This window comes from Crocodylus siamensis, chromosome 11 (assembly GCF_052110815.1).
Source record: "Crocodylus siamensis isolate JL-2025a chromosome 11, ASM5211081v1, whole genome shotgun sequence".
In the NCBI taxonomy this organism is placed as follows: Eukaryota; Metazoa; Chordata; order Crocodylia; family Crocodylidae; genus Crocodylus; species Crocodylus siamensis.
Window position 1 is genome coordinate 20,174,069 of NC_143405.1, and position 24,442 is coordinate 20,198,510.

The 24,442-nt window shown below is 48.7% G+C and overlaps 1 protein-coding gene across 17 annotated transcripts in view; it reads left to right on the top strand.

The window, feature by feature from the left end:
• GRIN1 (glutamate ionotropic receptor NMDA type subunit 1) overlaps positions 1-24,442 on the top strand; it is a 62,622-nt gene that overhangs the window by 20,716 nt on the left and 17,464 nt on the right. For all 17 annotated transcript variants that reach the window (XR_016438492.1, XM_090022059.1, XM_090022061.1 and 14 more), the window contains 12 exons: positions 715-836; positions 3,169-3,343; positions 6,545-6,689; positions 6,783-6,866; positions 7,734-7,869; positions 12,800-12,927; positions 13,468-13,632; positions 14,414-14,532; positions 14,990-15,102; positions 18,019-18,167; positions 20,447-20,604; positions 21,561-21,722. Coding sequence is in view for 16 of the 17 variants with exons in the window: in XM_090022059.1 (XP_089878185.1) it covers positions 715-836; positions 3,169-3,343; positions 6,545-6,689; positions 6,783-6,866; positions 7,734-7,869; positions 12,800-12,927; positions 13,468-13,632; positions 14,414-14,532; positions 14,990-15,102; positions 18,019-18,167; positions 20,447-20,604; positions 21,561-21,722 (1,656 nt within the window). In the remaining variant the exon portion in view is untranslated. The remainder of the gene's footprint in view (positions 1-714; positions 837-3,168; positions 3,344-6,544; positions 6,690-6,782; positions 6,867-7,733; positions 7,870-12,799; positions 12,928-13,467; positions 13,633-14,413; positions 14,533-14,989; positions 15,103-18,018; positions 18,168-20,446; positions 20,605-21,560; positions 21,723-24,442) is intronic.

Consider the following 24,442-nt stretch of genomic DNA (forward strand, 5'->3'; position numbering starts at 1 on the left):
CTTCTTTCGCTCCTTCCCACCATTTCCTGTGTGAAAAAGTACTGATCCATCCCACTCAGAGATCCAGGCAACATGCGACTCTGCCCCCATCCTAAGTCTCAAGGATGCTGCTTCCCGAATGTGCTGTACTGGGAGTTATTCCAGCCTGGCAGCCTGTCCTCTGTGGTGGCTACATTTGTATTATGCATGCGGCATGAACATGCGTGGGTAGCTGTGTACATGCCTGGTCTGTGCATAACCAACTGTGCATGATCAGCTTAGGCGTGTGCACTTACACAACCACAGCACAGGGTAACACAACTGCAACCTGCACATAAGTACCAAACTAGCCATGTGCCTGGCTGGAAAGTTGCCCATTAGGTGCACAAGGGCACATAGACTTCTGCCCCAAGTGCTCATTTTCTCCTGTCCTGGGGGAAGCACCTGTGTGGCCATTGAAGGAGCCTCCCAGATTGTAGCAAGCCCTTTCACTTTGGTCTCCAGACTGCATCACACTGCTGTATTAATTGGCTTCTGTGCATCTCAGTTCCAGAGGTGGAGCAGAAGGTGAGAGGAGGGTGTGGAACCAGCCCTGGTATTGTACAATGCAACCTTTCAGTCTGGCTGCCCCTTTCCTTCTCCACCTGGATGGGTCTTAATCAGAAGAAGAGGAAAGAAGGCAGCTGGTACGTGCAGCTGCTGATAGCATCCTCACTATCTTCTCTCTCTTTTCAGTGAGGATGACGCAGCCACTGTGTACAGATCAGCAGCTATGCTTAACATGACAGGCTCAGGATATGTGTGGCTGGTGGGAGAGAGGGAGATCTCTGGCAATGCCCTGCGCTATGCCCCTGACGGTAGGAACCTCCATTTCCTGATGCTGAGTGCTCATTGGGTGTGCTGGTCAATACAGGCCTAATAACTCCATCTCAGCCAGAGCAATGAAATGGCTCATAACACTGCTATGGCGATAGATTACATTCTAGTGCGATGATATTTTTATTGTTCATACTTACTTTTCATAAAGATAAATATTGCTGCTGGCAGCTTGGGCTGTTTTCTGTACCGGTTCTGAGAGAATGAGCAGGAGCTGTAAAGAACTATGGGCACTGGTAGCCCAGGGATGTATTTCACTACTATGGACAGAGAAGCAAATATCTTTACAGAAATAGGCTGGCCAGAACAAGCAGTGAGGTTGGGGCACATAATCTAAGTGGAGTGCTTTGCACTCAGTGTAGCATTCTTGCACATATAAAGCCCTTGGCTCTTTCCCTAGGAAAGGAAGGATTAAATAATAGATTGTCCTTGCCCTGTCTGATTCATAGTAACTTCTTCACCAAACAATTTACTGCAGCTACAGGGAGGAGGCTAGGACGGATCAGAGAAATAGAACAGGCAGAGCCAAAGAGGAACACAAGGCTTGGCAGACACCATTCGTGGCCACCAGACAAGCTCTCTGGGCTGGGGGAAGGATTCTGGGTTCAGCACCAAGTCCTGAAAGTGAGTTCTGTACCAAGCGTCAGTCTTGGTGCTGTGAACAATCTGTTAGAGTCAGATGCACATCTGGGCCTCTGGGGTGCATTTGGTGTAGGACCCAGGGTTGGCACAAAGTAGCTGTGAGCTTTTTTGTTCCCCTGATCCCTGAAGACAGAGTCAACCAAGGGCTGGAACTATGTCCAGCTTAACAAAGAGCAGCTAAGGACTGCTCTAAACTGTGCTGGTAGAATCGTCCCCATGGAACTGCTTTATTTACTGTGGATCTAAGGAGCACTGGAGCATAATGGCCATACTGTCTCCTACCCCTGCCAGCCTCTGCTCAAAATACAGCTTGGCAGAAAATGAGTGATTACAGCTCTCTTGTTCCAGCTTTATGCCACCCAGGGGTTCTCTCTACTACCCATTCCTTTGGGTTGCCTGAAAAGCATTAAGAGAATGGATCAGGGCCAGAATATGGTCAATCCACAGCTAACCTCTGACTCACTGAAACAAACAAGGGATGGGTATGACTATGAGCAAAGAGAAACAAAGCCAGTTCCATGGAGAATGAAGAGTCAGGAATTTGGGCCTGGCAAAAGTGGTCTTACACTAGAAGAGGCTTTCCCCACTTCTTCTTCCCTGACCTGTGTCTGATAAGGCTGATATACCTCATTCTTTAACAAGCACTTGTGGGAGACCTTGTCTGTTCTGTGGAGAAAGTGAACTAGGGAACAAAGGAGCAAAAATCACAGCCTGTCACAGCCTGAGCTAAGAAACCATCACCTGCCTGTTGCTACTGTAACCAACTTACCTTTTGTGTGGACTGGCGCACAGAGAAAGAGGGAGAGAGGCCCTCCCCAGCAGGTGACGTGCTGAGAAGCCCCAGGAGCAGGGAGAGAACAGGTCCTGGAACCAGAATGGTTTAATCTGCTGCTCGGCCTGATCCTCATTCTTTTCCCTTTTATCATTAAGGACATAGATCTACGCAGAAAGGGAGGGAGAGGGAAGGGTGCCAGGAAATGGTAGCCTCAAGCAGCACTGTATGCAGACTGAACAGTATGTTATATTGGTAACAGCTCCAGCACATTAGGTGTTTTCCAGGATGAATGTCAGTTAAAAGGGTTTGTCATGCTAGTCCCCTGGGATTAGAGCTGCTTCAGGTTGCAGTTCTGAGGAAAAAATGTTCTCTAACCACGCCTCTGTTTATGGATGTGTCATGGGGAACAACAGCAGCTTAGCTGCCATTGCACCGATTCAACAGGATTTGGAGAACCCTGGTGCCCAGCGCAAACAGCCAACCCTTTGCTCTGCCCCATGTAAAAGGCCTCTGTCAGTCATACAGCCCGTATCGCCTCTGACTCTCAGGGTGGCTTTGCCGTTTCAGTGCTGGTCCTTCTTTATGCATCATCTATCACTTTTGCTGCCTGCTTCCCAGACTGCTCCTCGTGACACATGGCACAAAAGCAAGCTGTCTTCATACAGGAAGAGGCTGACAGCCGGGAGTCAGGCTCTAATCTTGCCCCTGTCCACCCCAAGGCTTATAGGAAGTAGGTCTCCCATGAATCCAGTCTGCTGGTCCCTTGGAAACCTGCCAGTCCATGGCTAGGAAGGAGGAGGGATCTGGCTTTAGTGGAGCCCTAATGAGGAGGACATGGGGGGAGGATCTTTCTGCCTTGTGTCACTGACTTGCGCCATTTTTACTGTCCTCCACAGGGGTGATTGGTTTGCAGCTCATTAATGGGAAGAATGAGTCAGCTCACATTAGCGATGCTGTTGCTGTGGTAGCTCAAGCAGTGCACGACTTGTTTGAGAAGGAGAATATCACAGACCCCCCAAGAGGGTGTGTGGGCAACACCAACATCTGGAAGACTGGTCCCCTTTTCAAGAGGTACATGAGCCACTGTCCACACTCTGCGTCTGGTTGTATGTTGCAGAACAGCATGTCAGCTTAAAAGAGAAGTTCCCAGGGAAGAACAGTAAAAGAAAATGGCATGGGGAAAGGTTCTGAATTGCGGAAATGTGTGAGAGGTAGGAAATTTTGGGGTAAGCAGGAGCACTAGATTAGTTCAGAAGACCTGTGGGCACACACTTAAGGTGGCTGCAAATCTATATCAGAGGCCTGGGGTGGGTTAGGAGTACTCTTTGTTGTCCTGGAGCAAAGGAGACTGGCAACATTGGATCTTGGTGCTGCAGGGCTGAGCTGCTTTTGCAGATTTGGGTCCTGGTGCTATGGAGCTGAACTGTTCTGCAGGGTGAGCTCTCAGTGCCAGGGGACTGAGCCACTCTTTTGGGGCAGGGCTGGCGGCTGAGGGCTGAGCTGTCTTGCAGGTTGGATGCTCTGTGGAATCTCAATTGCAGGGAACCAGGACCCCCAAGCTCTTTATTTTTAAATGTGCTTCCAGTGATTTCCTCCAGTAACAAAACTTATTGTTAAACATAAACCTTGTCGTTCTTTTTTATTTTCCCAGCAAAGTAAAACCATTATTGCCCTAGGGCTTTCACTCAGTCTTGAGGATAGTGTTCTACCATCGCTGGTCACAAGCACATCTCACTGCAGTCCTCGTGCATTACGCATGTTGTAAGGCGGGACAGTGACATCCCAGAGGGCAAGTGGAGGCTGCTTTGTATATACTAACCTGTAGTGGATAGCACATGACGGGAGATGTGCCAGGGGACTGGGCAGTAATTTAAAGGGAACAAAATGGTCCCCACAAACTGTTTACTGAATAGGTTAACCCATTCCTTAGGAAAACAAGCAACAGCTACAGGACGGGACAGGTGTAGGGAGATTACAGTCGGACATGTTGTAGTAGAGATTATGCACTAGAAGACACATTGAAGTCCCTTTGAGCTACAGTCAGTCAAACTCCTGCAAACAATTATAGTAATGCAGCATTAAGGTCACAGTTAAGAAATGCCAAAGCTATTCACAGGGGTGTAGGTTGTAGCCATGTTGGTCTAAGGGCATAGGCAGGCAAGGTTCTTTGGGTGAATCTGATATCTTTTATTAGACCAACTTAAATAGTTGGAAAACAAATTTTAAGCAAGCTTTTGGGTTCAAAAACCCTTCGTCAGGCTAAGGAAGTTTCAGCAGTTGGTGTGAGCTCTTCCTGGATGGAATGACAAGTAAAGAAGCCAGCGCCCGGGCTGCACACAAGACAGGCAGTCAGTGAAAACTTAGATTGAGGAGTCAGTGGGTGAGAGACAGACTGGGTGGGAGGGTGGGGGAGAGAAGGGGAATGAATAGTGAAGAGGTACCTGGGGAGTCAGATGTCCGGCAGGTATAGTGTGTCATAAATCCAATGTCTATACTCAGTCCATGATTAAGGTGGTTGATGAAGTGGAGTTCATAGGCTTATCTCTGGGAAGTGTTTTGTAAGTTGCCTTTGAGGATCAGGACTGAGAGATTGGAGAGGGAGTGGTTTTCTTGTGAGAAATGTGCCCCCACAGGTAATTGGGTATTCTTGTCTTTGATAGATTTGCAGTATCATTCATTCTGGTGCGCAGCTATTGTTTGGTCTCTCCTACGTATTTTCCGTCAGGGCATTTGGTGCATTGGATGAGATACATTACATTTCTGGAGGTGCAGCTGTAAGATCTGGGAATGCGGATGGCTCTGTTGTGGGGTGTAGCAATTGTGGGGGTGGTGGTGATGTGTTGGCAGGTTTTGTATTTCTTGTCATGGCCTGGTCTGGATCCATTCGGTGTGTTCTGGGCCTGAGGCAGTTTGCTTCTGGTGATGAGGTTAGGGAGATTTGGTGCTTGTTTGAAGGCTAGGATGGGTGGTTCTGAGAAGATCTCTTCAAGAATAGGGTCTCCTTCTAGTATGGGTTGCAATTGTTTGAGGATTTTCCGTACGGGTTCGAGGGAGGGGTGATATGTCATAGCCAGCAGTGTGCGATTTGTTGGGGGGGGGGTTCTTATGTACTGCAGCAGCTCTTCACATAGTATCTGGGTGGCTCTTTCAAATGTGTGATCTGTCTCTCTGGAGGAGTGTCCTCGTTGGGTGAAAGCCTTTTTAAGATTGGTGAGGTGGCAATCCTGGGTGTTCTCTTCAGTGCAAATTCAGCAGTATCTGAGGGCTTGGCTGTATATCCCAGCTTTCTTGGTGTGTTTAGGGCGATTGCTGGTTCTCTGCAGATATGTATGTTGGTCGGTGGGTTTCTTGTATAAGCTAGAGCTGAAATCAGAGCCATCCTTGCCAACCCTGTGGGTATCCTCAGGCAGTTCCATTACCCACCTATGTAACTAAGGAAGAAGGGAGAGAATGGCTTTTATCCCAGAGGGGAATCTAAGCTGGCATGGCAGAACCAGCAAAGAGCTAAAAGGATGTGATAGCTATTCTCATTCATACATGGACCATCTGGTCAACACAACAGCCTTCCCAGTTCCTAGCTCCTCCCATCATTACTGAATGGGAATTGCACCAGTATAAGCTGATCTAGCATTCATCAAATTTAGAGCACCCAAGGCAGAGGTCATGCATAAGAGCATGTGGGCATCAGGGAATAAAAAGAGGCTAAGTGAATGTAATCCACGATAGAGTTGGATGGTAGGCTTCTTTGAACACATTTCCAGGCAGGATATAGGCAATTGTGCTTCTCATGAAGGTCCTGCCAAGAGTGCAGCACACTACCAGTATCTACTGAAATGGTGAAATATGCTCAGTGTCTCAAGTTGGGTTTGTTGTGTGGGATATATTTTGAGGCACTTTGCAGTTAATGTTTTTAGTTGAATGAGCAAGAGAGAGAAGCTGTAATAGTTATTGCTGTGTTAACAGAGATTCCTACCTTCCCTAAATGAGGCAAGACAGGTTAGGCCATAACAGAGCAGCATACTGTTTCAAACAGAGGGCAACCACACCTCTGCTCCCTCTGGAAAGGAAGGGATTTATAGTGTGTTCCTCTGGACATTTTCCCATGTCTCTGGTTTGTTCTGGTCTTCTTTATCTGTTCCAAAGATAGTTGCAGAGTGGCTTCTGGCTGCTCACTCTCTTGCCCATGCAGCAAAGTCACCACCCAGCTGAACCAATTTACTGTTCTGGGAGGGAAAACTTGTAGTGAAATCTAAACATGATTCTACTCTGTAGGGTTTTGATGTCCAGCAAGTACTCTGATGGAGTGACCGGGAGGGTCGAGTTTAATGAGGATGGGGACAGAAAATTTGCCAATTACAGCATCATGAACCTGCAGAACCGGAAGCTGGTACAAGTTGGGATTTACAACGGCAGCCATGTATGTATGTCCCTATGTGCTGTACAGATGGCAGCGGATGGCTGAACTTGGGCAAAGGTCCCTGATGTGTCTCTCTCTTGGTGACAACTGTAGGTCCTGACTAATGACCGGAAAATCATCTGGCCAGGGGGAGAAACAGAGAAACCTCAAGGCTATCAGATGTCAACCAAATTGAAGGTATCAGCATATGGCAGAGAGGGGCCTATCCAAGTTGGTCGGTAAGACACAGCTGTCATAGATCTTCTAGCCAGTCTCCTTGCAGTGTGGCAGGACTGATAACCATGAGCCTGCCTCCCAATTACATTGAGGCCTCTCAGTACAACTCCAGTAGCATCAAGGAATCATTACATGGCAGGACATTGTATCATGGACATTTACAGGTGCTGTTCAAGCCCCTTTCCATTGCCATCTTGTAAAAGAGTGGCAGACTCAAGACTCATCTTGTACATTGCTGTTCATACACAAGTCTGAAGGGACTGGTGAATACAGTTACTAGATCAAAGTGAAAGGAATTTAGCTTGAGGCAGTGAGGCCTAGTGACTGGAGCATTGGCCTGGAACTTGGGAGACCTGGTCTCTATTCTGTTGCCCTTGGATTGCTAGGTGACATCAGGCAAGTTTCTTTGCCTTCCTCCCCCCCAGTTTCCCCATCTTTAAAATACGGAGAACACACTGACCACTTTTGTAAAGCACTTTGTAATTTATAGTTGAAAAATACTATGTACGAAAAGAAATAGGTGCTATCTATTATTATCATTGCTACTATTTTGTATTGCAGAGACCTCTGCAAACAAACTTCTTGTCTTTACTTTCAAATCACTTCACAGTGTGCTGTCATAACTGAGCTTTCCTTCATGGTATGTGAATCCTTAGACCAAGCCCATGAGTGGTTATGGGTATAATGGGAGCCTGGCCATTAAATGGTTGTGAACACATTGTGTATTGCGTCCAGGCATGTTATGTGTTCCACTCAGATCTCTGGGAATGGGAAGATAGAGACAGCTCAGCCATGGACATAAACAATCATTTTCTGTTTCAACCACAGATCGTGACGATTCATCAAGAGCCATTTGTGTATGTGAAACCAACACAAGCTGATGGAACATGTAAGGAAGAATTTACCATCAATGGAGACCCTGTTAAAAAAGTCTTCTGCACTGGACCCAATGAGACCATCCCAGGTAACTAGACTTGCAGTAAATTAGCATATAGCAGCAACAACCCCCACTGGACAATTCATGCTAGCCCCCGTGGTTCTGGCTTTGAATCCCAGATTGGTGTGCTCTTTTTTGGAAGGCTAACACCTAGCCACCTTGTTAAAAAAGACCTTTCCATCTCTTCTCACCACAGACCCAGATGGCCTGGAAGCACTCACATTCTTCACCCACTAGTACCACCTGTGCACGCACCCACAACCTTAGCTTGCTCTGTAGTGACTTGATGCAATACCCATCTTGATATGATTAAGGTCTGGTAGTCCCAGACTAGATAAAACCAATTTCCAAAAGACACATTACATTTTTTGTTCTTCCTCTTAGTTTCACTACAAGGTTGTGTTAAGGCAGCTTTGGTCCCTTAGACTGGCACAGTTAGAGCCTAACATGTTTGGATTGCTTGGGACTACTTCAGAGTTTCCAGTTCATTTGGGAGAAAATTACAAAATCTGTGTAAAAAAGTAGCCAGGGCTTATGGTAGAGGTGATATCTTTTATTAAACCAACTAGATTTTTGCAAAAAAAAGTCTTTAATTGCAAGCTTTCAGGCACAAACACTTTTCATCAAGCATTGAGGAAAAGATGGTAAAGATTCTCCTGGGTAGAACTGGAGGACTTTTATCATCTTTTCTCTGATGCCCAATGAAGGGTGTTTGTGCCCAAAAGCTTGCAATTAAAGATTTTTTTTTGGTTGCAAAAATCTAGTTGGTTTAATAAAAGATATCTCTACCACAAGCCCTGATTGCTTCTTCCTCTAGACCTATATGGCTACAACCTGGATACCTAACAAACCTAGTTTCACAGTTTCATAGTTGGTAGGGTCGGAAGGGACCTGAGCAGATCATCAAGTCTGACCCCCTGCCATGACAGGAAAGAGTCCGGGGGTCAAACAGCCCCAGCAAGGTGTTCGTCTAGTCTCCTTTTAAAGACCCCCAAGGTAGGAGCCAGTGCCACTTCTGTTGGGAGTTCATTCCAGATCCTAGCCGCCCTGACAGTGAAGTAGCGCCTCCTGATGTCTAGCCTAAATCTCCCCTCTCCCAGCTTGTGACTGTTATTCCTGGTCACTCCTGGCGGTGCTCGGGGGAACAGGGACTCCCCCAATGCCTGCTGGTCCCCTCTGACTAGTTTGTAACAGGCCACAAGATCCCCCCTCAGCCTTCTCTTGTGGAGGCTGAACAGGTTCAGGTCCCGTAGCCTCTCCTCGTAGGTCCTGCCCTGCTGCCCCCTGATCATGCGAGTGGCCTCCTCTGGACCCTCTCCATGTTGTCCACATCCCTCCTGACGTGTGGCACCCAGAACTGGACGCAGTAATCCAGCTGCGGCCTGACTAGTGCCGCATAGAGGGAGAGGATCACCTCCTTGGATCTGCTTGAGATGCATCTGTGGATGCAGGACCCTGTAATAAATTCTATCCCAATTTATTGATATTTGCTCTCAATCTTTATTAATCATGTTATTGTTATCTGAGAATTTCCTTGATTTTTAAAAAAAGATTAAACTTAATCTATGAATCTAAATAAGTGACCAAAAGCAATGTTGCCATCTGCCATCCCTAGTAAAGATATATAGTATCATTTTTAAACTGTTGTTTTAATTGTAGGGTCAGATTCTGACTTGATGTCAGGGATTCCCTCCAGGGGGCTGCTTGCTTGGGACCACTGTGGTCATCTCTGGTCTCAGAGTCCCCCTGAAGCCAGCTCACATGTGCCTTTTAGAGCAGTCGGAGAGCTCTGGCTCCTTCCCACTCTAGGACCCTGGCCATTCAGTCCCCCATCCTCTCTGGTTCTCTGTGGCCCTGATTCAGGAACCCAGCATCCCATTCCTCTCCTGAGAGAAGGGCTTTATCTATTGTTGGAGAAAACAAGTGCAGCTCAACCAGTTCCAAACAGCAAAGCAGGCAGCTCCTGTGGAATAAAGGTGTTTATTCAGGCAAAGGTTCTCTGCCCCTCTCTAAAGGGTTAAACAGTCCCCCTGCCCTCAGTCCATCCTGCACAACCCTGAGCACCCCTAAGTTACTTAGCTGTTTCCTTTGCTGTGTGCCTGTCTCCTAAGCCCCAAAACTGCTCAGCTGGTCTCCATCTTCAGATTCCCTCATCAGACAACACTCTGCTTGCTCATCCCTGCTGTGTCCATTGGCACATTTTTTTCTCACTGACCATTCCTAGGTGTTAGCTGTAATCCCCACCTTTGTGAAACTATCAGCAAAGCTACTACAGTCACTATAGACAGATGTGTCTTCACTCATGGGCTAGGGACAGACATTCAAAAACCCTGAGCCTGAATTGATTCAATCTTTGCACCTTAGTCTAACCTGGCTAAGCTAAATCAGTTTTGTAACCAGACAGACATTCCCTTTGGACTGAGGAAATTTAGGTACATGCCTGCAGTGGCTCAGACTAGAAGCTAGGGGGCGCTACAGTAGCCCTCCCTTCCCTTCTACAGGGAGTAAAGCTGAGTGGGGCTGGCCAGGCCCTGGGCAGGACTCTCTCATTGGGGAGGTCTGCCTGCATGGTCTGGGGGTTTCCCCCACTGGCTGCTCAAGGGGCAGGAGTGCTGGCAGCTGCCTGCCCCGGGCTACCACTCTGAGGCAAGCCGGGGTGTGCAGTGCATGCATCTGTTGATGATACAGAGCTTTTCAATCTCCCTCCTTGCTTTGTCATACTGTCTGCAGCAAACTGACAGGTGAGCAAGCTGGGGGGACAGACGCTGATAACAGTCTTTATCACCTGATTAGCAAAACAATAGCCTCTCTCCACATTACTTCAAACTTCTTAAACAGCTTACTGGCTAAACTGTTGATTAGCTCCAAAAGCCCTAAGCGGTGACTGTTCTGTCTGCCTGTTGCAGTAAAATTGGAGATAGACATACACACAGACACCTCTCAGCATTAGCTAGCATACCACATGCTGGCTGTGGTCTGTGCTGTGGCAGAGAGGAGGAAGGGATCTCTTCTTAAGCAGCGAGTGGTGAGGGAGGTGGGGAGAGGGGGGACACAGGTAAGCTTGAAGACCCTGCTGTGCCTGCAAGTCTGTGCCAAGCTCCAGCCAGGGACCAGAGGGGAAAGGCCAGCCCTGCTGCGGAGTAAAGAGCTCCACCCAGCCCAGAGAGCATGGCAGGATGCTGGGGGAGTCTAGTTTATCTTAAACCAGCAAGGTGTCTGGGACAGACATTGCATAAACTGTTTTGAGCCAAATCAATTCAGTCTGATTACATTCAGCCAGTTTATTTCAAACTGGTTACAGCCATTTTCAGACTGGTTTATATGCACCAAACATCTGTTCTGTTACAGGTTTAAACCAGTTTCTGATCACTTAAACTGGTTTATGTGTAATATCCGTCCATAGGCATGTAGACCAGCAACTCTAACTTCACTGTCTCTTCAACCCATTCTTCCCCATGGAATAACTCTGTAGGTAAACTGAGGCACGCAGCATCATAATAGCAGACATTTAACAAAGAAATATTCTGACAGCACCCACAGTTTGTCACACCAGAGAACAGTAGCTAGAGCACATTGGCCTGCAAACTGAGTGTACAGCTGCTCTGCCAGGCCACCAGGGTATACACACCAGCTTCCCCTCCCTCCCTCTCTTCCCTGTTCCTCTGCACACAGCTACAGCCCCATGCCTTCTCTTCCCAATATTCCCTGGCACATGTGCCCTGCCCCGCTCCTATTTTACTGCTTTCCTTTTACTACTGAACATTCACAACCACATACAGTGAGTTTCCTACTGCTTTTACCCTCTCTGTTGTATCCAGCACAATGAATAGATTTGGAAAATGAATACTTCGGATTCATTCTGTCATGTTTTTGTTTGTATTTTCATAACTGAAAGCTTATATTATATCAGAGACTGGTGCATAAATCTGTCTTCAGAGAACCTCATGAAGAGGTGCCCTTTATCAAAATGGCCCATTGCTTCCCACCGTTCCCAACAGGAGAGAAGACAGGCTACCAAGAGCTGGTGGTATCTTTGCTATCAGGATGCAAGGAGAAACAGATGGAGAGCAGATACACAAGAATATTGGCCATCTTTGCTGTTCCTTAGAAAACAATGGGAGATGGTGGCCATTTTGAAAGGGTGTTGTTCAAATTTTCAGTTATTAAGAAAATACTGAAAATACCACTATGCTTCATGCATTTTTTTAAATGTAGCCAATGCTCAAATGTGCGTATGTTTGAAGAATCTGCATTTCATCTTTACTAAGAACATCTGTGACCAAAAAGGCTGGCGTAGGCTGCTAAATTTCTTAAAGGAGCACCCTGAGCTATTCCCACAAGTGATGACAGCTGCATTGTGTCACAGAGGGCAGGTCTCCCCTGCAGAGACTGCAATTCATGCACATAGACCAAAGCAAGCTTTAAATTAGCCAGCTTGAGTCTTTGTTAGCAGTGTTGCAAAGGCAACACTGAGCTAGATCCTCACCAATCTACTTAAGGGGGTTTGGCAGGTAGTGCTGAATTCAGTGTTGCTGTTTCGCTGCTAGCAGTGCCCAAGCTGGTTGGCTTCAAACTATCTGGGATATGTTTCCATGAGCTGCAGGCAGTGTTCACTACACGTACCCACTTGGCGCTGCTTTCTTTAACTCGGAGGGGAAAGTGTCTGCAAAAATATTAAACCGGTTCATTGATTCACAAGTCCACCTAAGCAAAGGAGCAATCTGATCGGAGACACCCCCAGGTTATGATTTTAAAATCTGACAGGGGGTCTCTCATGTCTTATGGGGGCTCAGCCTTAATTCATACCCTGTTAGTGAACTTGTTTTTTCAGTTGCTAAGGCAAAGAACTCACTGCTTGCACCAGGACCCTCAGCCTTTCAGGTGCTGATTTGGTGAGTTTTCTATCTTAGCTCAGTGGTGATGTGTAACTGCCCATCACCCTTTCTCTTCTCTGCAGGCCGCCCCACTGTGGCATTGTGTTGCTATGGCTTCTGCATTGACCTCCTGATTAGGCTTGCAGGGGTGATGAATTTCACCTATGAAGTTCACCTGGTTGCTGATGGTAAATTTGGCACCCAGGAGCGGGTGAGTTTGAGTGTTCCTTTGTCCTGCATCATGCGTTGACTCAGACGAAATGTACTTGAGCAGCTAGCACCAGCCACAGGGGTCTCTGGGAGTACAGGACAAACGAGCAGAGCTGGCACCAGGACAAACCCTGTGGGAGAGCAGTGGGTGGTGAGAGCAAAGGCAGGAGTCAGCAGTCTTACCCACAGTGGGAACTTCTGAACAGCCCCAGTGGACCTGCCGCTGCTGATCCTCTGCCCATCTTGGCTGTTGCTCTTAAAGCTGCAGTGGCCAGGAGCTATTTTGGGGTTCCTGTCATGGGCATGCTGCTGGGGCAGAGACTCTGCAGGGGTAAGGGGCGATTTCAAGGCCCTTCCTAACTTGGCACCTGGGGCAGATGCCCCTCTCACCCAGCCCTAATTATATTACTGGAGCCACTGCTCCCTTTGCTGTCCCCAGTGAGTGGGTTTGAATATGCTGCAGGTGGAGAAGTGAGGGCTTGCAGAGCCTCAGCCTGGCAGGAGCAGAGCCAGGCTGATCCTCCCTGCTGGCTCTTTGCAGGTCAATAACAGCAACAAGAAGGAGTGGAATGGGATGATGGGGGAGCTCCTGAGCGGCCAGGCTGACATGATTGTGGCCCCCCTCACAATCAATAATGAGCGTGCACAATACATTGAGTTCTCAAAACCATTCAAGTACCAGGGACTCACCATCCTTGTGAAAAAGGTAAGGGCTGGTGCAGCCAGTGCCATGAAACTGGCTCTCCAGGGACAGGGAGAGGGACTGGTTAGGGAACCAGGATGGGCAATGGCAGTCTGAGGTGGCCACACCTCTGCACTCTTCTCTTCCTGGCCCAGATCCTCTTAGCCAGCTCCGCACTGCCTGCTTCATTAGCGATGACACCAGAGTAAGGCAGAAGTTCCCGTGGTTGTGCATGCCGTCTCTGGGTTCCATCCTGCGAGAGACGGACTGAGCCCTCCTGGGCAGGAAATGGGCATGGAGCCTCCCTCAGATAAGCCCCTCAGATCACAAGCCCTCACCAGCTGCAGCAATAAGAGCTTTCAGGTCTCTCCTGCCCCAGCAGAGATGCGGTTCTCCTGGCTTGTTGGGGCCTCTATACTCCAAACTTCCCTGCTGAGTGGCTGAAGACTGCTCGGATCTAGGATCTAGCCCATGGCCCACTGAAGTGAGAAGTGCTCAGACCTCTTCAACCACCCGGTGCTTCCTCTGGGGGTGGCGTGGGAATGTTCTCTTTGGCCTTCCCTGTCCTGGAACAGGATTGCATCCCTAGTGCAGCTGAATTTATCGATGCAGGGCCTCACCACAGCTCATGCTGAGGCTTCCAAAATGAAAGAACAGGCGGGAATCAGGGGAATAGGTTATGCGGCTGTCACAGCCACAACAGGGAAGTGCAGAGGTCTGTATAGCAGGTGACTGAAGATTTGGCTTCTTGAATGACTCCATCTGACAGGCACCAATGCTCTTTTCCTCTCCTTCCTGTACATAGGAAATCCCCCGCAGCACCCTGGACTCATTTATGCAGCCTTTCCAGAGCACGCTGTGGTTGCTGGTGGGACTCTCTGTGCATGTGGTGGCTGTGATGTTATACCTCTTGGACCGCTTCAGGTGACTACACTTTGTGTTAGCTGTCACATGGATGAAGATGGGAGTGTGTGAAGGGGGGCACTTAGGGCAAGGTGGGTTGGGGATATGTCTACTGGGGAGACTACGATGTGGCTGCTACCTCTGAGAGCCCCAGCTGGTTTACTGAAATGTGCTCCACATGGGGATATCCCAGCAGCCCACTGGGTAGCTTGGAGCAGGCTCTTAAGGTTTCTCATACAAGAGAGAAGCTTTAGGCAGTGGCACACAAGTGTGTGAGTCCCACATTGTAGACACCCTGGGTAGTGAGTGTGGATGTGTGATATTGGGAGGGGGGGCAGCTGTGGTCTGTAGGGCAGTCACCTGGGTCTGGGAATGCCATGAGCAGCCTCATGAACTGCTCTAGTTCGGGAGTCCTGGGAAGCAGCTGTGAGGCACTGGGGCTCCATGTGTCAGCAAAATGCTTGCTCATATCTTTCAGCCCATTCGGCCGGTTCAAAGTGAACAGTGAGGAAGAGGAAGAAGATGCCCTGACCCTCTCCTCTGCCATGTGGTTCTCCTGGGGGGTGCTGCTGAACTCTGGAATTGGAGAAGGTAAGCCACCTGCACCCAGATGGTGCTGAGAGAGCAGGGCCAGCTGCATCCTCCAGATCACAGGATGGGAAGCTTCACCTCCCCCTCCTTCCCTTTCAGGAAAGCACAGTTGAGGAGGTGTAGTGCCAAGGCTTTCCTAGGTGTGTGCGCAGCTCTGCTTTGGGTCTGTGTAATGGAGGACCATGACCCCTGTTACTGGAAGGAAGTAAAAGCAAGGGTAGGTGGAAGGCTGGCAGACTGTGGCTTATGGGGAGATAGGCTGCAAAGTGCAGGCTGCTTGTAATTAGCTACATGAGCAACAACACTGAGAGTCAAAGTAGTGGAGCTAAGAGAGCTGCGTGAGAGAGAGCCAGTGCAGATTGCAGGAAGCTCAGCTGCAAAGAACAGCAGAGGCAAACAGCATAGGAAAAAGGGCCACAGGACTCAGCCTGCCAGACAGGGGAATGCAGGGCTCCTGTCTAGGGGTCTTCTTACACCTTATGCTGTGAGCCTCCCAAACGTGAATGGGTTTTAGTGCTGGCTCCAGTTTGGAGCAGTCACATGTTGAGGCCAGCAGGGGCCTGGGGAAGTGAAAGGTAAGTATTGGCTCCGTCCCACTCCAGGCTTCCCCCCTGGTCCTGGCGGCTCCCCCAGGTTTTCTCCCCCTGGGAGAAATGCCCCTGGGGCATTACTTACCCTGGATGGGGTGTTTAAGTTAAGGTGTAGACTAATGTCTGTAATGTATACACCTAAGTGCAGTATAAGCTGGGTAGCATGGATCAAAGATAATCCTGCCCTGGAGTAGCTTAACTTTGAGCTTAATCATAACCAGTTTGAGGTATTAACATTAATTAACAATCCAAGGGTTATTAGCTCTAGGAACCACCCAAAATTACCATGTAACAGGGTCCTGAGATAAGTAGCAGCTCCTGATCCTTGTTACCAAAGGCACAAGTCAGGTAACTGGAACGGGAAGGAGAAAGGGCCATTGTAAGCCTGGCTAAGAATCACTGCAGCACTAGGGCAGTGATTCTCAGCCAGGGTGATGTGAGATCCTTTGAAGGGTGCTGTGAGGAGATAGACAGCTAAGAATAGGCTTGTCCCTGTCTGTCTGATCCCCCACCCCCACTGTCCAGCCCTTTTCCTAGGAGGTAAGCACTGTAATCTATGTTAGGTTTTGAAACTGGGTACCACTTGGTTCACAAAAGTTATGGAGGGGTATCTGGAGCTCAATGAGGGGAGTTTCAAGTCCAAAAAGTTTGAGAACCACTAGGCTAGATGCCCGGAGTGGGCCAGATCCTCAGAATGGGAGGAGCTCTGCTAAGAGCCTCATAAAGATAGACAATTTTAGGTTAGATAATCATTTCCTTTCAGAATTTTATTAACCAGAGGTTTAGGCATGGCTACAGGGCTGGTTGGGGGCACAGGGTGTGCCTTGGAGACACTCTGTGCTTTGACTCCTGCAAGGATCTGGAACCTGGTGGGCTGAAACCAGTATAGGGCCAGAGACCCCAGTGAATAGTGAGCATGGCTGTGGGGAAGAGATGTCATTTGTCCTTCCCTTCTTGTCCACTTAGCACAGGCCTGGACCTGCTTATGCTTCAGCATTTTCTGCTGCATAGGCATCTCCTGGACCTGACACTGACTGAGGGCAAACAGCATCTCTTCCACCTTACCTGGGAGCATACTTTCCATTGCTGCTCTGGCCACATCATGGATTATGGGTGCATCTACATGTGTTTTGATGCACCATCTTTACAGAGCATTAAGTTCAGTACCTATGCAATTAGGTATGCAATATTATAGGTATTGGTACCTATAATAACAGGTACTAACTCAATGTGCTGTTGCACAGTAGCGCCAGTGCATGCTCTTTTAGTTACGCTAATTTGCAGTAGACTAATTCTACTGCATGTTAGCACATTAGCACAGCCTTTGCTATGACGTGCTAATGTGCAGTAGAATTGGTCTACTGTGCATTTAGTCTCTCATGTAGATGTGCCCTATGTGTGCTAGCTCCTTACTACAGCAAGAGCTCCCTTGTCTGTTTGGTATCCTCGGTGGGATCCTCCCTTTATTCAACACAAGCAGTCACTTCCATGCCTGTGTTGCTTGTGTCCCTGGTGGCAGAGGGCAAATACTGGGTTGGCTTCAGTGCCTAGGCTGCTTGGAAGTCAGTCTTTACTCCACCTAAATAATCAAGCCAAACTTGAGGGCATCTGAACCCCAAGCTTTCGGGCTTGGACCTGTACATAGGATGCCTGCCAAATGATTTGGAAGCATCTGAAGCCCCAGGCAGGGGTGAAGCATGTTTGCTGGTAGTAGGGCCATATTTGGCTCTTGAATGACTCATGGATTTGGAATTGATTTGGCTGTTTTGACTTAGAGCACGAAAAATTTTCCTTGAAAAAAGAAAAAAAAAAAGTAATTCTCTCACTGATTAGATAAGAGCATTTCCACCTCACCCAGTCACAAGGTGCTTAAGGCACATATTTTGCCAGGTGATCCACATAGATCTCAAAATCTTGCTCCCCAGTGTGGTCCACTCGGTGCCTGGGCAGTTGAGGTCTCATCACTAGATTTTCCAAGGCGAGCGGGCCTTGAGCAGGTGTCAGTAAGAGGGATCTTGGAGCAAGTCAGTCCAGGTTCCTTCCTGAGAAGCGAAAGAGCAAACTGCTCATGCTCTTTTCTACTGACATGCTGATAGACTTGGCATGGTGATGGGGTGGGTCTGCCATGTGACTCCCATAATGCCTTTGCAGGACAAATCTAAACCCACTTGTAGGGATTAGGATAGACAATGAGGTTTGTTTTCTTTCTCAGAATATCTAATTGATGGTAGCCCTGCCTGTGTCTGCCTGCTCCATGGAGTCTCCACCTGTTGACGCACATGGAGCTGCCATTTTTGTTGCTAAGTTTTTCTCCTTTCCCTGGCAGGTGCTCCCCGGAGCTTCTCTGCTCGGATACTTGGCATGGTGTGGGCCGGCTTTGCTATGATCATTGTGGCTTCATATACTGCCAACCTGGCTGCCTTCCTGGTGCTAGACCGACCTGAAGAGAGAATTACAGGAATCAATGACCCCAGGGTAGTCTTATCTGGTGCATCCTGGCAAACATGTTAAATGTTGGGCAAAGCAGGCTTCATTAAGTCATGCAAAGATGCAGGGTAGATGCTAAGGTACAAAAAGGACTGATGTGCATCTCCGGGCCTGTACAACATAGCCTATAATCAGGAACACTGCTAAAATACCATCTGGCTTTAATGTGGGTTGCAAACCTGATGCCACTAATCACTATAAATCCTCAGGGCACTGAGATTAGGGACAAGAGTCAAACTAGCATTCTTCTGGTTACCCTTTTCAAATCCAAACATGCTGCTCTCTATTCCTGCCCTTCCCACTCCCCTGTTGAAACATCAGGCACATATCTGGGCAGGGAATTGTTCTACACTGGGCACCTTTTTCTTCCTGCCACATCTGCCAGTCCAGCTTCCTCCTGTTGCGCCACAAAGGGTAAGAGGCAACAGTGAGGAGAGGTATGACATCAAGCAGATAGGCTTGGGGAGAAGGAGGGGAAGACCTGTGGCAGACACAAACCCAGCTTCATGTGATGGGAATTAAATGAGGGTAGAGTAGATTAGAAATATATGGAGGGTCTGTTGTAAGTGCAAAACCTTTTTGTTCAGAGCATGGATCAAATTGATCTAAGGGTAAATTCTACCCCACTTCTCTCGGTTACTGCTCTAGGATGGATGGACAGACAGACAGGTAGACTTTCTGACTTACATTTTTAATTTAAAAATGTTGAAAACAAAAGGAGAAATGCTGAAGTGCAGAGCTCCCTGAGGGACTGAGTATAAAAGCATTCATCAGTAAAAAAACTCCTACTATCCCCAGAGGATGCAACCTCTTCCCTTGCTCCCCAGTGCCATTTATCTGGTCACGCTTTTAGGACTAGCTGACCATCTTCCAGTGTTCCAAGGTCTCCCTTGGTGGCCTGGCATGACACAGACTGGGCAGTATCATGCGGGGTGGGTTGATGGGTAGACAGATACTAGCCACTTTGCACAGGCTTACTATTTGCTTCGGATTTGGCCAGATCGGGGGACAGTGATTCGGATCACTGTCCCGATTTGAGTCGGCTGAATCTGATTTGGAGATTTGGTTGCTGCCAGATCTCCAAATCACACAGGCCAGGCCCATCCCTCACCCGCTCTCCCAGCCTGGCAATGGCTGCCCCATCCACCCCAGCTCCTGACACTTGGAAAAAATGCCCCCCCGACTCAGTGGGTGCTGCTAGGTGGGGGGCTGTGTCCACTGCCCCATGCTGCTTTAAGAAAAAAACCGAGAAAAACCCCAGATTCACAGTTCCTGCTGGGGGGGGGGGGGCACGATCCCTGCTGCCCCCCATTGCCCCACACTGTGTGGGGAGCTCTTCCACAAGCTGTCCCAAAGCCCTAAGGCTGCTGCAGGAACAGCAAGTCCTGGGGTTTTTCTCAGGGTTTTTTTTTTTTTTTAAACAGCCGGAGCCAGGGTGGGTGGGGCAGCTGTGGGGGGGAGGCTGGGATAGTGGGGACGGGAGGGTCAGGGGGCTTGTGCAGAGCCCCCCATGCAGTGCGGGGCAGTAGAGGGCAGCAGGGATCGTCCCCCCCGCCAGCAGGAACAGTGAGTTGGGCCTTTTTTTTAAAATGCCGGAGCTAGGGCAGGCGGGGCAGCCATGGGGGGATGGGGAACAGGCAGGGGTTGGGGGCTGGCAGGGGTCCCCCCATGGTCCCCTACCCCCTCCTCCAGCCCCCCTCCCTCCACCACCCCTAGTACTTACCAGCTCTGAGTCTGGCTGCAGCTCCCTGCTGCAGCCACCCAGGACTGCCCAAATCATCAAAGCCCTCCAAATCTTTTCTGAAAATGTTTCCTTAAAAAAAGAATGAAAGAAGATTTGGAAAGCTTTGAATAGATTCAGGCCTTTTAACTGGTCCCCTGATTTGATTCGGAGATTCAGCCACCAAATTGGGCCAAATCTCCTCTAAATTGAATCACCACCCGAAGCCTTGCACAGCCCTACCAGATAGCTATGAGGTCCAAGGGCATATTATCCAGAAATAGCACGTTTCCTAGCCTGAATAAGACTAGCCAGACAAGCAGGGAACAGGACCCACTGCAATATTCAAGGGGCACTGGGACTTTCAAAGGGAGTCAGGAGCCCATTCTCCCCGGAGAGGGGCAGTAAGAAACACAGCTTTGAACAACATGAGTGTAGCCGGCAGCTGATATATAAGGGAGGGGAACAGGAGGGGGGCGGTTGACTGCTCTGAACTATGGGTCTCGCTCTTCTAGCTCTGACTGTGGGCTCTCACCTTCCCTTGCAGTTGCGCAACCCCTCTGAGAAGTTCATCTATGCCACAGTGAAGCAGAGCTCTGTGGACATTTATTTCCGACGGCAGGTGGAGCTGAGCACCATGTACCGACACATGGAGAAGCACAACTATGAGAGTGCTGCTGAAGCCATCCAGGCTGTGAGGGACAAGTGAGTGAGGGCTGAGCCCAGGGTGGGGGCTGCTGCAGGGAACACACTGCCCCTCTGACTTCTGGACAGAGGCCTAAGGGATATCCTGCTCCTCTGTCACGGTTGGGGCACAACCTGCGAGGACAGACAGGGATGAAGTAGTTCTTCGTTGTGTGCTCCAGGCCACGCAGGGGCATCCTGAGTGAAGTAGCTATGGATGTCTGTAGCCATGGCTGTAGCCATGATACCAGGGGAAGCCTCCAAGGTGCTGTTGTTTGTCCAGGTGGGATGTTGGTCAGTTTGAGTGAGATGTTGGGAAAAGACTTCAGCAGGTGGCTATATCTGCTGGACATGATGGGAATCAGAAGGGATGCAGGATGTGCCTTTAAGCCTGTGCAGTGAAAAATGTTACAGCATAAGCAGGCTACTTTGCTTTCAATAGCATTGGGCTACTGCTACAGGGAACAGACCCCCAGATTGTGCATTGCTGGAGGTGTGTGCACTTTGGGAGGTGACAGAAACACAGAAGCAAATCATGCCAGGGGAAAGGACAGAAATTTGGCAAGATTTCTAATCGTCTGCAGCTCTTGCTTTTGCTGGTGAGGCAGCAAAGGGGGGAGAGGAAAGGGCCTCTCTGTCCTACTCAGCCACAGGTGCTGTAATCTGTCTTTTGCATAAGGACAATGGGGTGGTGTCACAGGCATGGGCTGAGAAATGCCAAATGCAATGTCAACCCAATTCACCTCCATGGCACAGTGTGTTACTTGTATTACTGCATTGAAACTGCACCAACCTGTCAAACCAGGGGCTGCAGAGCTGATCAGAATGGGCACAGCTTCCTTTTATGGAACAATAGTTGCCTTGTTTGGTTACACTAGATCCAGTGCCAGCATCTGTAGCTCTTGCTGCTGCTGTCTTGTAAGACAAAGCCTGCTGCCCACACTGATCTGGCCTCCCTTTCTTGTATACTCCGTTAGCAAGCTCCATGCCTTCATCTGGGATTCAGCAGTACTGGAGTTTGAAGCCTCCCAGAAGTGTGACCTGGTGACGACAGGGGAGCTTTTCTTCCGCTCTGGCTTTGGGATTGGAATGCGGAAGGACAGTCCGTGGAAGCAGAACGTCTCTCTGGCCATCCTCAAGTCTGTATACAGCTCTTACTGAGATAGCTGAGCTCTGCAAACACTGCATGGTCTTGAATGTCATTGGCTGTCTGTGTGCAAGGTGCCAGCCTGCTCTCATGTACCCCTGTAGCCCCCTGACTAATTTAGTTAGTCTGTAAGGTTCAAATCTACCTTCTGTTTGACTTCAGGCTAATGTGGCTACCTACATCTCCCTACATAGCTCTTCTAGACCATTCCTCTACTTCTGCTATATGATTTCCAGTCAGCTGGCCTGCAGATACAGCCCAGAGATCTGGAGATTTTAGCTCTGACATGGGGCTTCAGTATCCTTATCCCAGCTTCTAAGGCACTCCTGACTCTTGGGTAACTTGGAAGTAAAAACTCCTGTCTCATGAGACTGGCCTCCAAGTACTCTACTCCAAGAAGACGTTTTTCATCAAATTTGGGGAAAACAGGTTTAGAGTTTGCTAAAAAATCAGAATATTTTAAAAGCAAATAATACTCTATAAAATCCAGATTGGGTGAAGGGCAGGTAGAGGTGTTGGGAGAAGGACTGCTTCTTTACATCTCAACTCTTAGAATGAAAAAGCCTGATGAGTGCTCTAGCTCTGTGCTCATTGTCAGAGCAACCTGGTTCAATCTATAACTAGAAAAGTTTGCTTCCTACTTGCCAGCACTGTGAAGCAGTCCTGGAATCTGAGAACCAAGGTGGGCTCTGTCTCCCACATGCACCAGACTTGGTACCCAAGACTTAAGTGAAGCCTGTGCAAATGTGCAACTGTATTGCACCTCTGGGAGATCAGAGGCATGATAGACAGAACCCAGTCAGCAGTCGTACCTGGGGAAGTGTCTGGCTGGATTTGTTAGCAGAATAGAATATAGGCATGGCCCACCTACATTGCACCCATCATGATGCATGTGGCCCAATATCTTGCCTCCAACAGTGGCCAGTGCAAAATACTTCAGAGGAAAGTGCAAAGAGCTCTGCAGTAGGCAGAATGTATCCCAGAAGCTTTCATCCTCACCCCAAAAGGATGGGGACAACTGTTGTCCTCAAGCAGGAGAGTTCACAGCCCAGCAGTGCTCTTAATTATTCTCTTAATGTTTACTCTTAGATTCCTGAATATCCTTGCTATCCAGAGAAATGTGCCATTCCCTTCTGACTCCTGATAAGACCTTGGCATCAGTGCCATCCTGTGGCTTGCATTGCCACAGGCTCTTTCTACACTGTGTGAATAAGCATCCCCTTGAATTTTTTTTGGAGATATGTATGCCTTGTTCACAAGGAAATGCTGCCAGAGAGCAGAACTGGTGAAGAAATGGAGTAGGAATAAATGGTCCATTTGATTCAGTTGCAGGTTAACAGGCAGGAGCCAGTGAATCCGATACCAGGCCTGGAGTTGTTTAGTGTATGTGTCATTGTTCTGGAAACGGGGGTGAGCAGTGAGGTAGCAAAGCATTCATATGACATGGAGTGATGTAAATGAGTCAAGAGTTCAGAAGCTTGTGAGAACTGCAAGGATCTGGCCCAGCTATGGAAGAGGCCACACAATGGGATTCACTGCAAGCAGGTTCAGAGTAGTCCCTCCTCTCTCCTTAAGGAGAACTTTCCATATAGACTTTGCAGGATTGGAAATGAACTGGATCAAGTTAGGATAAGGACTTGGTCAGTTCAATGAAAATTTCGCTCAGTGTGCAGTAGGAGTCAAGAAATCTAGCAAGATGGTAGGATGTACAAGGACTGTGATGAATAAAAATGCCACAATATATCCCGTATATAAATTAGTGGTTCGGCCACACTTGGAAAACTGTGTGGTTCTGGTCACCCTATCTCTACAGGCACTGAATCTCTTCCAGTTGTAGAGACCGGATAGCAGATGTCGGAAAACACCCAGAGGAGGACAGAATGGAGATCTGGGACAGTTTACCTTAGAGGGAAGAGGAGTGGGAAGGGTGTTGATACAAATATATAAAATCCTGAATGGCCTGGAGAAGGCAGGTGGGGAATGCCTGTCCTTCAGCTAACATGCATAAAAACAAGGGAACATGCAACGAAACTGAGAGGTGAAAAAGGATCAAATGAGACACTCCCCCACCCCCACATAGTGTCCAATAACCCTCTGAAACTCATAGCCATGCTATCCAGGTGGGGATGGAGCTCTTCTGTGGACAGGAAGACCATTCAGGGCCTTAGGACAGTTTTGGGAGGGACCAAACCCTCCTTTTCCTAGCCACTAGCCACCAGCCAGCAGTCACTGGTGGGGCCCTGGAGGGAACTGCTCTGGGGGTAGACTACCTTGAAAGGTTCATTGCACCTTCCTCTGAAGCACTGGGTGCCGGACACAATCGGACATCAGATACTGTGCTGCCTGACCCCCTGAATAGCTGCAGCAGGTTAAGGGCAAGTGTCTGTAGAGAACCATGGGGAAGGAAAATGACTGCTCCAGCTTTCAGGGCAGGCTGTTGACAGCTGGGAGCTGGGCCTAGGTCTCCTCTGCCTTAGCCCAGCACACAGGCCTTCAGCAATCAGTCCCTGCCTTTTCCCCAGCCTCTCTCCTTATCTCCATCTCTTTCAGCAAGTGCAATTGTCACTCCACTCTACCTCTGCTTGAAGCAGGTCCCATCTGGAGGAAGGGATTGGGGGCGGGGGGGGATCTCTCCATTTCACCTGTCTGCTCTATCATTATGGGAATGGCTGCCTAGCTGGAGGAGCAAGGGGGAAGCCAGGGCTCAACTAT